General features: G+C 38.5%; 1 protein-coding gene across 3 annotated transcripts; it reads left to right on the top strand.

The window, feature by feature from the left end:
• Positions 1 to 5,189: 5,189 nt before the first annotated feature.
• Positions 5,190 to 9,457, top strand: LOC110453449 (kelch-like protein 24). 3 transcript variants are annotated; one of them, XM_021502394.1, is made up of 2 exons: positions 5,190 to 5,457; positions 6,548 to 9,457. In XM_021502394.1, exon 2 carries the CDS (start codon positions 6,561 to 6,563, stop codon positions 8,343 to 8,345), a length of 1,785 nt encoding a protein of 594 aa, XP_021358069.1. In that variant the 5' UTR covers positions 5,190 to 5,457; positions 6,548 to 6,560; the 3' UTR covers positions 8,346 to 9,457. The 3 variants fall into 3 exon arrangements, with proteins under 3 accessions (XP_021358069.1, XP_021358071.1, XP_021358070.1); XM_021502396.1 differs by lacking the exon at positions 5,190 to 5,457 and adding an exon at positions 5,802 to 5,896; XM_021502395.1 differs by lacking the exon at positions 5,190 to 5,457 and adding an exon at positions 5,810 to 5,909.
• Positions 9,458 to 14,758: the final 5,301 nt, after the last annotated feature.

Here is a 14,758-nt window from a genome sequence, read left to right as displayed (position 1 = left end):
GTCTGTCTGTCTGTCTTTCTTTCTGTCCATTTACCTATCTTTATTTCCTCTATTTCTTTGTTTTCTTGTTTCTCTTTTCTGATTTTCCTTCCTTTCTAATATAACATTACAATAAAATAAAATACCACTTACAAAAAGAGCAATATTAATTAGTATGAAAGTATGTGTGAAAGTGGAATTCATTATGTATAATGAAATGTATATGTTACTGTAATGTGAAAAATACTTTGAAAATAAACAAATCAAAAAAAAAATCAAAAAAAATCTGAATGACGTAGAACAACAAGGTTTTCAGGAACAATTTATTTGTTATTTATTAACAGTTGCATTCCATTTTCCACGTTATGGAATCAATAAGTTCCGCTCAGGAGTGACGTCAACACAGCAGGGGTCATTCCTGAGTTCACAAAGTTAATACCTCGTATGTCCACCGTTTGCCTGAATGCAAGTCTGGCAACGTCGACGCATGGAGCCTATCAGACGGTTGAAGAATGCTTGTGGGATGGCATTCCAGATCTGTACCAACGCTGCAGCCAAATCAGCCAACGTCACCGGTTGATTAGGTAATACCCGTAATCTGCGCTTCATTTAATCCCAGACGTGTTCAATGGGCGACAGGTCGGGGGATACAGCAGGCCAGGGCAACACGTCAACATTCTACTGGGCCAGCAAGTCCATAGCGACACGAGCTGTGTGTGGCCTGGCGTTGTCCTGCTGTAGCGTAATGTGACGTTGCTGCCCTTGCACGAATGGAACGACGTGGGTCCGGAGGATCTCGTCACGGTAAGGTAGCGCGTGATGTGATGCCGCCCCAAATCATAACGCTGCCTCCGCCGAAAGAACGTCGTTGTACCACACACGCGTCACGGAAACGTTCTCCAACGCGACAATACACTCTGGAACGGCCGTCACTACTATCCAGGTGGACTCGCGACTCGTTCTTAAACAAAATGCCTGCCCAATCCCGTCGAGTAAATCGCAAATGCCTTCTGCACCAGTCCAGACATGCTACACGATGACGTGGCAGAAGAACTGGGCGGATTGCAGGACGTCGCGGACGGATAGCTCGTTCACGCAATCGGTTACGTATAGTTCTCGAACTTATTGGTAACAACCCAGGGATTGTCCGTGCAGTCAAACTTGCCGTTTGGAAGCGATTTCTCAAATGGACAAGCCGAATATGGTTGTCCTGTTGACGTGACGTCACACGATGGCGTCCCGCACGAGGTCGATCGCCGACGTGGCCAAACTGTTGATGTCGTCTCCAGAAATCCCGTATTGTGTTTCGATGGACATGAAAACGTGTAGAGACAACGGCTTGGCTCATACCAGCTTGAAGCATACCAATAATCCGGAGGCGGTCATTTTCATTGAGCCTCGGCATAGCATTTATCACAAATTAAAACGTTATAATGCTGTTTCTATTGTTCACTGGTCTCAACAGAGTGACCTAACAGTTGAAAAAAAAGTTTCATTGTCGAATTGGATGGCTGGACGAGAAAAGCGTGCAAACTGGTCAACGCCTATATAGAGAGCAAACTGCACGGGAAAACTGTCATACCTTGTCGAACAAGATAAGTGTAGATTCATCAACATGTGCTCTATTGCAGCTATGTGGCGCAAAAGAAAATCACCATTACAAACCACGTAAATGGCTGCTTTACCTACCTCAGTATCATAACGCAATCCAACGATATTGAAAAAAAATCAGGCCCAAGCAATGACACCACAAAATATCTGTGTAGCACATGTGATCACACAGTAACTTTGGAACACAAGGGGATAGTCTGCGAGTCTTGTGACCAATGGTTCCACATTAATTGCCAAAACGTTGGAATCAAATCATATGAAGAATTAAATGACTCAATGGTAAGCTGGCACTACCTAATATGTGACCGTCCAAATTATAGTCAAGTGATATTCAACCCTCACGTGACAAGCACCCAAAATTCCTTTCATGTGCTGTCCAATACAAGTGAAACATTCCGAAGCCTACAAAGCCCAAAACTCGAACAATCTAGTCGTGGCTTTAACCATGTCCATTGTTCAACCCCAGTAAGGAAAGCTTCACATGCTTTCAAAGTACAAAAAAAAACTTCGGGTGCTGAAAATAAACTTCCAGTCCCTTAGATCAAAACAACACCTCCTTGGTAACGTTATAGACAGTACAGATCCTGACATAATAATTGGTTCAGAAACCTGGTTGTCACCTAACATCAAGGATAACGAGGTTTTCCCTGACTCCTTCAAACTATTTCGAAAAGATAGAGTCGGTAGAGAAGGAGGTGGGGTGTTAATTGCCACAAAAAACACCCTTATAAGCCAGGAAGTACCTGAACTCACTGTCTCTGACAAATGTGAGCTAGTTTGGGCCAAGGTAGACATTATTGGCTGCAGATCACTATACATATCTGCCTTTTACCACCCTAAAACAAACGATGTGGAAAGTGCTAATGGTTTTGATTCCTCTGGTAAAAGAGCAGCCAGTATAAAACATACAGCCCTACTCATCGTTGGGGACTTTAACCTACCCGGTTGGGAGTGGCAATCCAGAACTCTAAAACCAGGCACCTAACATCAAAATATACACCAATTATTTGGAAACACTTTTGATGACACTGGCTTGACACAAATGATCTCAGAACCAACCAGGAAAAAAATTACTTTAGACCTGATTTGGACAAATTTTCCCACTTTAATACCTAGAACGGAAGTCATGCCAGGCGTTTCCGACCATGGTATAGTGTTTGTGGAATTTAACATTGCCCCCAAAAAGCTAAAACAAAAACCTAGAGATATAACACTATACAAAAAGGCAAACTGGGGTAATATCAAAACTGAACTCAACTCTTTTGGAGACGAACTCAGACTTGACCATATATCAGACGCCAACGAACTATGGGAAAAGTTCAGGGTCAAGTTACACTCTCTTATAAAGGCCCATATCCCCCCAAAAAGGGCAAAAATAAAATAAAATAAAACTTGGGTTAAACAAGAAACCAGACAACTCATCAGAAAACGAGACAGACTTTACAAAAAGGTGAAAAAGTCAAAAGACCCCCAACTCTCCTCTAAGTACAAAGACATCAAACGATTAGTACAACAACAACTGCGCCAGTCATACTGGCAATATATAGAGGGCATTGTAACACCTGATACTGGTCATCCAAATAATGTCAGCAAGAAATTTCGGACGCATATTAAACACCAGAAGACGGAAGGCACTAATATCAGCCAATTAAAGCAGGATGGGAAACTTCTATCAGACCCCATTGATAAAGCAAATGCTCTAAACAAGCAGTTCCATTCGGTATTCTCCCCTGCAACTGAAATTTCCATTGCAGAATTTCATCAGACACTCCATGTAGATGACAACACTTATCCATCAATTGCTGACCTAAATATTTCAAACAAAGGAGTTCTGAAACTACTGCTAAATCTGAAACCAGAAAAAGCTGCTGGCCCTGATAACTTAAAACCAAGACTACTTAAGGAACTTGTAAATGAAAAAGCCCCCATTCTGACACCGATTTTTACCAAATCATACGATACTGGCATTGTACCAAATGACTGAAAGACTGCTCATGTAGCCCCTTATACAAAAAAGGACAACGCTATACTCCTGAAAACTACCGTCCCATATCGTTGACATCTGTGTGTTGCAAGCTTACTAAGCCACATCATGACCCATTCAGATAATCACGACATACTCTACCCTTTGCAACATGGTTTTCGAACATTCAGATCCTGCGAGACCCAATTATTGGAATTTGTTGAAGATATTACTCAAAATTTAGAAGCTGGCAAACAAACCGACGTGTTAATATTAGATTTTTCGAAGGCATTTGACAAAGTCAGCCACTCACTTCTTATTCATAAATTAGAACATTACGGAGTAAGAGGGGAAAAAATTGCTGGATAAAAAACTTCCTTCTTGGCCGCAAAGCAAGCTGTCCTTTGTGAAGGGGAAATTTCATCATATATGCCTGTAGAACCTGGGGTACCAAAGGGGTCAGTTCTGGAAACAAGTCTCTTCCTGCACTACATAAACGACCTAGCATCAAGCCTACAATCAACTGTAAGATTATTTGCGGACGACACGATAGCTTATCTGACCATATCATGTGATCAGTGACCTGGACAAATTAGCTGTATGGGCAAAACACTGGACTATGTCCTTCCACCCGGACAAGTGTAGCGTACTTTCTATTATAACACGTAGTCGTTCTCCCAAACTGTATGATTATACCCTTTACGGACAAACCTTAAAACATGTAAATACTGCTAAATATTTGGGCACCACGTTTAGTTCAGACATGCGTTGGGAGAAACATATCACCAACATTGGTAACAAAACCAACAACACTTTTAGCTTTTTAAGACTAAACCTCAAAATCAGCTCCAAAGGATTTAAAGAACAGGCATACAAATCTTTAGTTAGGCCAACAGTTGAATATGCCAGTACTGTATGGGACCCATATTTAGAACAAGACATCAACAAAATTGAAAAGGTCCAGCGGAGAGGAGCTAGATTTACCTTAAATCGCCATGGCAACAGGTCCAGTGTAGGAGATATGTTAGATGCTTTAAATTGGCCACTTTTAGAAACCAGAAGAAAAAATGCCCGCCTAGCCATGCTTTACAAAATTAAAAACAACCTGGTTGCAATTGACTCTACAAACAAACTACTCCCAGCTACACGTCTATCTAGAAACCAACACGAACAATACTTCTCCATACCTCACTGCAGAACCCAGTATAAGAAAATGTCCTTTTATCCACGCACATACGTATACGTACGCACTATAGTTGACTGGAACAGCCTCCCGCCAGATATCGCCTTTACAAAATCACTATATAGCTAGTGGCCTTCAAATCTGCCATCCTAAACTTTAAAAAACCGTAAAGTAATGTGTGTTTTTAACCTTATCTATTTTTATTAAATTTCCTTATTATTTACTATTAGTAGTATTCTTCCTCATACTATTAATTATTATTATTATTATTATTATTATTATTATTGTTTTTAAATGTTTTTAATTGTACTATTGCTCACGCACAAACCAGTGTCATTATATTCGGCAAGACGAACGAGGACACTTACATGGCAGAAGCAGAAGCAGAAACGTGCATGTGTGTTCAGCCTTAGCTATTCGATTCGAACGCACCTGCTATTCAGGGAAGTTTTTCGCTGTGCGCATGCGCAAATTATATTGTTAAAATAACAATTCTGTAAGTTTTGAAATGCTAATCGGATATTGGCTGTATCATTTAGCGGTTCTGGGCAACCTACGTATACCATAACGTAGCAGGTCATCGAAGCTCACGACTTTGAACCCATTGAACTTTATACCAAATCAGGGGCTAGGGGGTTACTACGTAACGAAACCGTCATGTAGATTATTCTTCCTGGTTTTTGAACGGTTTGATCTTCTCCTTTCTGGACAGGATACACAGGTTAGTAGCATTATGATAAGATATCGGTAGATGTGAAATACTGCTTATTTAATTGATTTAAAAGCAACTATGACATTGCAGCCAGATAACTTCAGTCCGTCTTGGACACTGTCAGACTTGCATGTAAGGTTACACTGCATGTTTTGTACGCAACCGCTGGTACAGGCATCGACTTGCTTTGTTTGCAATGCCGAGTTCCTTTGTTTATTACACACACGCATTAATGCACCTATATAATAATGAAAGAGTAACATTGTTGATAACTTGACCAATGATGTATACAGGAACTGTCTAATGATTTTTATGTCTTGTATGCGGTTCTACTTTCACTTTCGACCGATTTTGATGTTCTCCACTTGATCAGTCACTGTTCCTGAGGTCGACACTGGTGATTGGTCTGATACGACGGTTCATGAAAAGTGCCGGTGAATTACTATATGTATGTAACTCGGGTTAGTTAATTTATCATTTTTGGAGAAAAAAAGAGACAATTAACAGAAATTAGATCAGTCAAGACTGATTGTCTTCTGCCAAAAAAAACCCCAAAAAACCAAACTTATTCTTATTTCCCTATGTATATTATCCAGCGTATGACATGTAACAATGGACAAATTGACGCTACCAATTGAGCTTCCTGGTTGCCGACGATTGACCCAGTCCAGTTCCACTGTATATATATATTTTTTTAAATGCCGCAAATAACTGGATCCTTCCTCCCTCTCTCTCCAACAAGAATAAATGATAGAAGTTGAAATAACTTGTTTGATAATTGTTATAAAATAGATGATGTTTTTACTTGTGATTACTTCCCTTCATACCTCAACTTGGGCATATAAAAAGTATGGAGAAATAACTACAATCACTAGCTGTAGTAGTAGAGTTATAAATAGGTAAAGATGACCATGACAGCGTCGTGCTGGGTATATGTAGTTTAGTTCTCATCCGATGAGCTGTATATAATAAAGTATTGGATACATCACATTGTATTTCAATGTTATCAGATAATGTTAAGAAAAGTTTATAATGATTATTAGATCCTTTTAATAAAGCTTTTTAACTTTGTATCTAAAAGAGATTTTATATTTTCCAGAATTAACTTCAGAATGGCGAGCAACTCTGGAACAACTGGTAAGATGAGTAACAATTCCCGACGAAAGTTCATCGAGACGATGATTGCAGGGATCTCGGAGAACAGTCAGGATGACTCTATGGCAGATGTGGACATTATTGTGGAGGATGAGAAATTCCCCTGTCACCGACTCATCCTTGCCACAATGTCACCCTACTTCAAGGCTATGTTCCACTCGGGAATGGTGGAAACCCGTGAAAGATCTATCACAATCCCAGGAATATCTAAATCAGCATTTGTGCAAGTGAGAGCAAGCATGTATGGCAGTGACTACAACATCACAGCAGATAATGCTTTGGAACTGCTCCATGCTGCAGCTCTGTTTCAGATCATCCCCTTACAAGAGGCATGTGAGGAGTTTCTTGCTAAAGAGATGGACATGGAGAACTGTCTGATGCTTTTCAAAGTTGCCCGGTCCTGTAATTGTAAAGTCTTACTGGAGAGATGTAGACCTTTTGTTATGGAGGGCTTTAATGGCCTATGGAAATCTGATGAATTTGAGACTTTGGATTTGGAGGATTTGGAAAGTATTGTTCGAGATGATGATCTTGTGCCAGTAGATGAAGAGCAAATTTGTGAAGCAACGTTAAAATGGGTGGAGGCGGATTTAGTCAACCGTAAAGAGTATCTTGGACGTTTATTTAGACATATAAGACTTGTTAATGTCAGTCCAGAGTATCTGTTAGAAGAGTTGTACAACAAGGAACTGTTATTGAATGATGAAAACTGTAAACGTTATCTGGACGAGGTAAGAGACTACCATATACTGCCAGCCAGACGACATGAGTTTGCATCAGGCAGGTTCCATCTTAGGAACAGTGATGACTTTGAGGAGGTGATTCTGGCATTGACAGAATATGACATGGAAAGATCGGGATCTTTCTATCAGGATGGGAAATGTCTTTGGGCCTACAGTCACCATCAGGGACGCTGGTACACCCTTGCTCCAATCCCTCTTCAGCAAAACCCAGGCACCGACTTTTCTGTTGTGTCATTTCGCAATGACTTGTATCTCACTGGGGGGACTTCCACCCTGAAGAACTTGCTGAAGTATGACTCGGATCGTAATGAATGGGCTCAGTGTGATGCCAATATGAAGCGGGGTCGCTACAACCACATGATGGCTGCTGTCCGGGAAAGTGTCTACGTCCTTGGTGGATACAATGCTAAGATGGCAGAAGGAAACAATGTACAGGGATCAATAGAAGAGTACAATGTAAACTCCCGTCGCTGGCGAACAATGGGAGAGCTGATCACTTCAGTCCAGTGTGCTGCTACAGTGGCCATTGGGGAGAAGATTTACATCTTGGGGGGAAAGCAGGAGGATGGGTCACACTATGATGGCATCCAGATATTTGACACCCGGCAACGAGAAACAAAAGTACAGGCTGGCATCTTAAAGGGTTTAGCCCAGCCCCTCAGAGTGATTCCTGTCGACGGCAAGGTTATTATCATCACAGCAACTGGTGAGGTGTATGACTACAGGTACAGCAAGGTGAAGTTGAGTCTGGTCAAGCGCTTGCACCATGATTGTTTGCCCATTTTAGGTGTTGCACATTATAGGGGATATATCATGTTGCTCTCTGCCTCCAAAGACAAGCCACTTGTCTTCTCTAAGCTATTCAGGTTAGAGCTGAGGTGCTCTCCCACGCGACTGGATGTTGTTTCTCCAAAAAACAACACCAAGCCAAAACCGATTCACGCATGTCTACGTGGTATTGTCAACAAACAGTTCTTGTATCATACCTACTTCCAGTAGCTCCTATATATATATAGCATGTCATGCCAAGTGGTGTGTGACCAGAAAGATAGTTAGGTGAAACTTATAATGTACTTTTGATATCATAACATGGACTCAACAACATCTCTGATTTTAAAAAGTTGGAAATCTTGAGTATACAAGACATGATGTGAACGTTCATTTTACTTGACTGTAAGTTCAGACACGCAGGTTATACTAATATAAATACAATATACACATTTATCATTGTCTTACAGCGGTACTTAGAATACATACATTTCATTATTTTGTCACTTATTACAAATCCTCCTGTGATTTGTTTCATATAATTTACATTCCAATTAAAGTACATTTCAAATCAACCACATTGTAACATATATATACAAGTGGATTAGACAATCACAGTACATGTACTAGGTTGGTTATACACCTAACTGTAAACAGGCTAGTATGCACCACTCAACCAATCTTCACTAATTTCCTGTTTAGTATGTAGCAAGTGAATTGTACAATAACTGGATAATATGAATCATAGTGGCATGAACATTGTAAACCTATAATGTCAGTATGTCTGACCTAGTTTCAGTTCTGACCAGACATAATTCTGTTATTCTTTCGATGTGTATTGAACTCCACCCTGTTTATTTATTTTACTAATATGGTAGTGATCCTTTCAGTATGCTCTACCTTTACTTTAAATGATCTTGTGAACCCTAACATCTCTTATAAGTTCAGATGAGTATACAGTGTACCAGGTCTAACTTGTATGGAAAAAATCAGTGGGAAATTTTTAGTTTTGAAGAAAGTTTTGATGATTAATTTGTTAATTCCTACAAAAAACCTGGATATAGCTTATCTTTTAATTACCTTTGTAATTTGTCTTGTTTCTGTTGTACCTCTGGATGTACCCGTACACACTAAACCATATGTAGTTGTAGTAGTGTTATTTCCTTGTTAAAACCGTACCACTAATAGCTATAGCTCTGGTTGTTTTGGTTTGGCTTACAGTCTAATGAGAGAGCACCTAACTTCTAACAGCTTGTACTAAAAACTTAACACTGTCACTATTCTGTCTTTTCGTATTGCAGAGTTATCTGCTCTTGTGAGCAGGTATTGATTGTTAAATTACATCATTTGTTTGTGAGAGTAACATCATCAATTTTTGAGAAAACGCCATAATTTTCTCACACAAAAAACCAATGACGTAACAATCAATACCTGCTCACAAGAGAAGATAACTATGCAATATGCAAAGACGGAATAGTGGAGGCATATATATGGAGTGACAGGGAAAATATAACATCCTCTAGCTTGCTTTGTATGTATCTCTATTAATTGCTTTGTGAAGCACATTGTACCTGCATCTTTGCTGCTTTTCTTTCAATATTATCACTGAAGTGAGTTACCTGTACATGTGTTGAGACACTGGACCTATGACTTCATATACTGAGTAAGAAAGCTCTGAGATTTATAGCACCAGTACAGGTGTAGTACAGTACCTGTCAAGCTTGCAGCAATGAAGTGAGGGTCCAAGATGGACAAAATGCAGGTCAAGTCTGCTAATTGCAGGTCATTTCAGAATGTTTACTTTTAAAAGTCAGTAAAGTCAGTTGTTATAGCATTTATACTATTTTAACTTGCCTTTTAATATACTTGTGTACATAATGTTTAATGCAAATTTTAATATTCAAAGCTTAATATGTCATTTGCAGGTTGACCTGCACAAATGCAGGTGCTTTGGCAGGTATGGGTGTAGTTGGGAGAAAATGATTTAAAATTTCTTATTCCTTAACTTGATCCGGCTGTCTACATGTATGTGGAAGGCCAGTGGCCTAACTATAACCACTAGACCAATCAAGTGGAAACTAGTCTGAAAATTGAACCTTCTAGTTCTTGTGTGCTGGTCAACAACTTAATTGTGTTGGACCTTCAAACAGGGTCATAAAATATTTGTTAAACAATGTTTATTACAGGGCAGGTCTTGGTGAAAGTATATTTTGATTGTTTACATCAAATTTCATTTATGAAAATGACCTAAAGTATATAACCAGACAACCTTGCTCTGTATGTTGCACAGCTTTGATATATATCCTCTATGGCATAAGATGTTATATTTGTGTATTGTGTGTAATTATATTCTGTCTCTTGGTAAGATCTGATAGCTCCAGATTTAACTGTCAGAACATATCTTACACCTATTTGACTTGTGTCACCCTGGTAAATTACCAGTCACTTCCTACCGACTCGGCTAGGGAGAATTTGTCTTTAGCCCCTTAGGTAGAGCGTAAGACTGGTACGCCAGAGGTCCCAGGTTCGACTCCTAGTAACACTGAGAATTAGGATGTACAATAAAGAGTTTGTCCAGTATCCAAGTTTATAGATTGCAGCCGGGAATGATAGCTTGCCTGCTTGTAATCAGCAATATATTGAATGAAGCCATGAAATGGTTAAGTTTGACATGTAACAATTAATAGATTTTTGAAGCCATGAGATGGTGATGTTGGTTTAATGTACCCAGAAAATAAAGGGTAGATTTAAACCATAAAATGGTAAATTTTGCCCTGCATGTAGATACATGTAGCTAGATAATATATAGATATGAGGCCATGAAATTGGTAGAGCGTCCATCTAGAGAGCATTTTTCAATCTCTTGTTACAGATGTAATGTTATGCTATGAAATGGTAAACATTTCGCTGTACATATCTAAGATTGAGACCATGAAAGTGCTTTTTCTGTACCCCAATGAAAAAAAATACAATGACCTGTTGACAATCCAAAGAAAACTGTGCATCTCTTTAATTAATTCAGTTTCAAACAGTTCATTTCCTTATACTCAGTATATTGTTTTAACCTTCAAAATAGGGAAGTGGGAGGTGTTCCTGAGAGATTTTATTTAGTTTATTTCTCACGAACATGTACAATATTCTGTATTACCTGCTGTTTTATCACTTCTAGCCATTGGTTTGTATTGGTATGCTTTTTACCAGGTGATGGGCTTATTGCTGGATAGATATTGTACTCTAGCGGGAGCCTGAAGTTGGTTCCTAGTTCCAAGTGATCCCCTACTCCTGGCTGCTTGATTTGACATTTCTAATCATGGGATATAAGATTCAAATGCTAGTACTGTTATAATTACTTCCAATTGTCTAATGTTATATCACACTGAGACTTGGAAAATATATTTGTTATGTCATTACAAGGTAATACGACAGAGGTGTTTTCCTGGAGCAAAACATATGCAGTACTTGTTGTTGTAATTACCACACACAGCAAGTTTTGTAAAGCTAATAACTGTAATACAAATGTTAGTGCTTGCATATGTATGTTAATTAAGGAAGTGTGGCAATGTTTTCTTTATAAAAGGATAATTACTACATATCTAGCAGTTGTTCTTATGAAATTCTCACCACCTGAATACCCTAATCAAGTTTGTTGAAGCTGCCTTGTATATCAAGTAGAAAGTTATGATGCGACTGACGTATTGCAGAAAGGGGGATAACTCCGGGATCCATATCTACCAGATCAAGAGTTTTGAATGCTAACTGTAAATGATATGGTCCAGACAAAAAAGAAAAAAAAAAAACTTTTTAAATTTTGTTCAGTGGACACAATAACTTACATAGCAGTTACGGGGGAAAGTACAGACATCTGATTCAAGTACATTCCAGTCAGGTCGAGTTTTACAAAAAATCAGGCTGAAGTAGTTTAATTTGCTGGTCTTTTCTTTTACTAGAAATTATTGTTAAATTTTATACTATTATGATAAAAATACTTTGAAATCAACATATTGAGATGTTATGGACTCGGAATATCTTAATTTGTTTTGAAACAATTTGCAATACGTATGATAGAATTATTTATTTTTACAAATTAATTGCATTTTGTTATGAATAAAATATGTATTAAACAAATTGATGTTTTGTTGTTTACTACTAGAGTGGATTTTCATGTTTATAATGTCCGGATAGTCCTATCATTAACAGTTGTGTATGTAATCTGCCACATACAATTTAGGGATGTATAGACACATGAAATCAACAAGGCAAGTAGAGTTGATTATAGCTAACGTTTTCAAATATTATGGTCATCTTCAGGTGATTACTTTTAATGTTAGTAAGTTAAAACATTATGACATAATACAATCAATAATATAAGGGGAGATAAATGAGATCAATGTTCTAGGTGTGACATATTGATTATAGTACAGTGCATCATAATATTCTTACCTAGAAATTAAAAGTACCTGAAGATGTCCACAAAACTGAAAAGGTAACTACATAAAGATGTCATCAAAGCTTAACATTAGGAGTGATCAACTTTACTTACGTTGTTGGTTGTGTATATCTACATATAAATTTTGGAGAGTATGGAACTCAGTTTGACAACACATACATACATATACCTCTGAATGTGTGAAGTACAACGGACTGTCCTAGTGGTTCTCTGTGTTGAAATATACTAGTTACTTACATATATATATATGGTATGCTGTGTAATGTCATTCGCTGTCATGATATAAATCCCCTCTCATTACCAAGGGGAAAAAAGGGGCAAGTTAAACTGTAGTGATACAGTACACGCCAGTAATGATTCACAACAATAAAACTGATACTTTTTACTGTAGAACTTTGTTTTAATAATTTGATTGGAAACCAGTTCATGGAGTCAGTTAGGTTTGTGCTGATTTTGGCAATAATTAACTATTATTTTTCCATTAAGTTCTGAGTTTCAAACTTAGTTTAAGCTCAAAATAAGGAGCTGCTTTTACTAAAAACAATCACCTTCCATGCTATGTTTCTGTGCCTCCTTCAATAGAGGTATGGTAATGGATGTGGATGGTGTACATCTGATGGCCTCCTTGGTTCCTGGTTTTAAAGTCACATGATGAAACAATAGATCTCAGATGTTTCACTGTTCCTGAATACTTGACACAATGTTATACAAGAATACATTACAATAGTAATATAATACATTGCGACAAGAAGAATATATTGAAACAAAATCTATACAGTATGAAGGCCTACCTGTTGGCCTTGTTACCAGAAGGTCCAAACTACATACATGTAATTAAAGCTCACATAAACATACTTCGTTAATATATACTTGTCTCCATTCAACAAGCACTCTATGTCTAAATCTTCGTTCTGTATTCAACATTTACATTCCTTTGTTATATATTCAATCAGAAAGAGACGGGTAAGGACTACTGGTGCAGCGTCTACATCTCTTGTTAAAACAGGAGGAAGGACAGGTCAGCCCCGGTCTCTATTTCCTTTGGTTCTGTATCCCTGATAACAGGAAGGAATTATAGTTAGACTTTTTGTTTCAGCAATTATATACCTACACTTATATGATTTGATCTGACATACTCTTATGTGAAATATTTACTGTGACACAGATTAACTTTTGCCTTTTTTACCTTTCATAAACAGGGTGAATTTACCATGCGAACAGATATCTAGTATTCCACATACGATATATAGTAAATACATCTGAAGGGTGAAAACAACATGGGTATACCAGTGCACGGCGAAACTTTACAGGTAAACATTAATCAATTTATTTGTAAAGTAAAACCAAGAAAATAAACTAGAACTTGTTGGGTCCACAACACAAGTTTGAGGAATACAAGATATTTGATGAATTTGAGGTTAGACAGACATTATGGTGTATGGATCAGGTGGGACAGACATTATGGTGTATGGATCAGGTGGGACAGATAGTATGGTGTATGGATCAGGTTAGACAGACATTGTGGTGTATTGATCAGGTGGGACGGACATTGTGGTGTATTGATCAGGTGGGACGAACATTGTGGTGTATGGATCAGGTGGGACAGACATTGTGGTGTATTGATTAGGTGGGACACACTGTGGTGTATTGATCAGGTGGAACAGACATTGTGGTGTACTGATCAGGTGGGAAAGACACCGGTGTATTGATCAGGTGAGACAGACATTGTGGTGTATTGATCAGGTGGGACGGATATTGTGGTGTATTGATAAGGTGGGACGGACATTGTTGTGTATTGATCAGGTGGAACAGACATTGTGGTGTATTGATCAGGTGAGACAGACACTGTGGTGTATTGATCAAGTGGGACAGACACCGGTGTATTGATCAGGTGAGACAGACATTGTGGTGTATTGATTAGGTGGGATAGACACTGTGGTGTATTGCTCAGGTGGGACGGACATTGTTGTGTATTGATCCGGTGGGATGGACATTGTGGTGTATTAATTATGTGAGATAGACATTGTGGTGTATTATCAGGTGGGATAGATATGTGGTGCATTGATCAGCTGGGATAGACATTTTGGTGTACTGATCAGGTGGGACGGACATTGTGGTATATTGATCAGGTGGGATAGACATTATGGTGTATTGATCAGGTGGGACGGACATTGTTGTGTATTGATCAGGTGGGATA

This window comes from Mizuhopecten yessoensis, unplaced genomic scaffold (genome assembly GCF_002113885.1).
Source record: "Mizuhopecten yessoensis strain PY_sf001 unplaced genomic scaffold, ASM211388v2 scaffold7307, whole genome shotgun sequence".
NCBI lineage: Eukaryota > Metazoa > Mollusca > Bivalvia > Pectinida > Pectinidae > Mizuhopecten > Mizuhopecten yessoensis.
This window is presented reverse-complemented; position numbering and strand designations above follow the sequence as displayed.

What these genes read in the sequence shown, in the direction of transcription:
- LOC110453449 (XM_021502394.1), top strand. Translation starts at nt 6,561, where the DNA reads ATGGCGAGCAACTCTGGAACAACTGGTAAGATGAGTAACAATTCCCGA.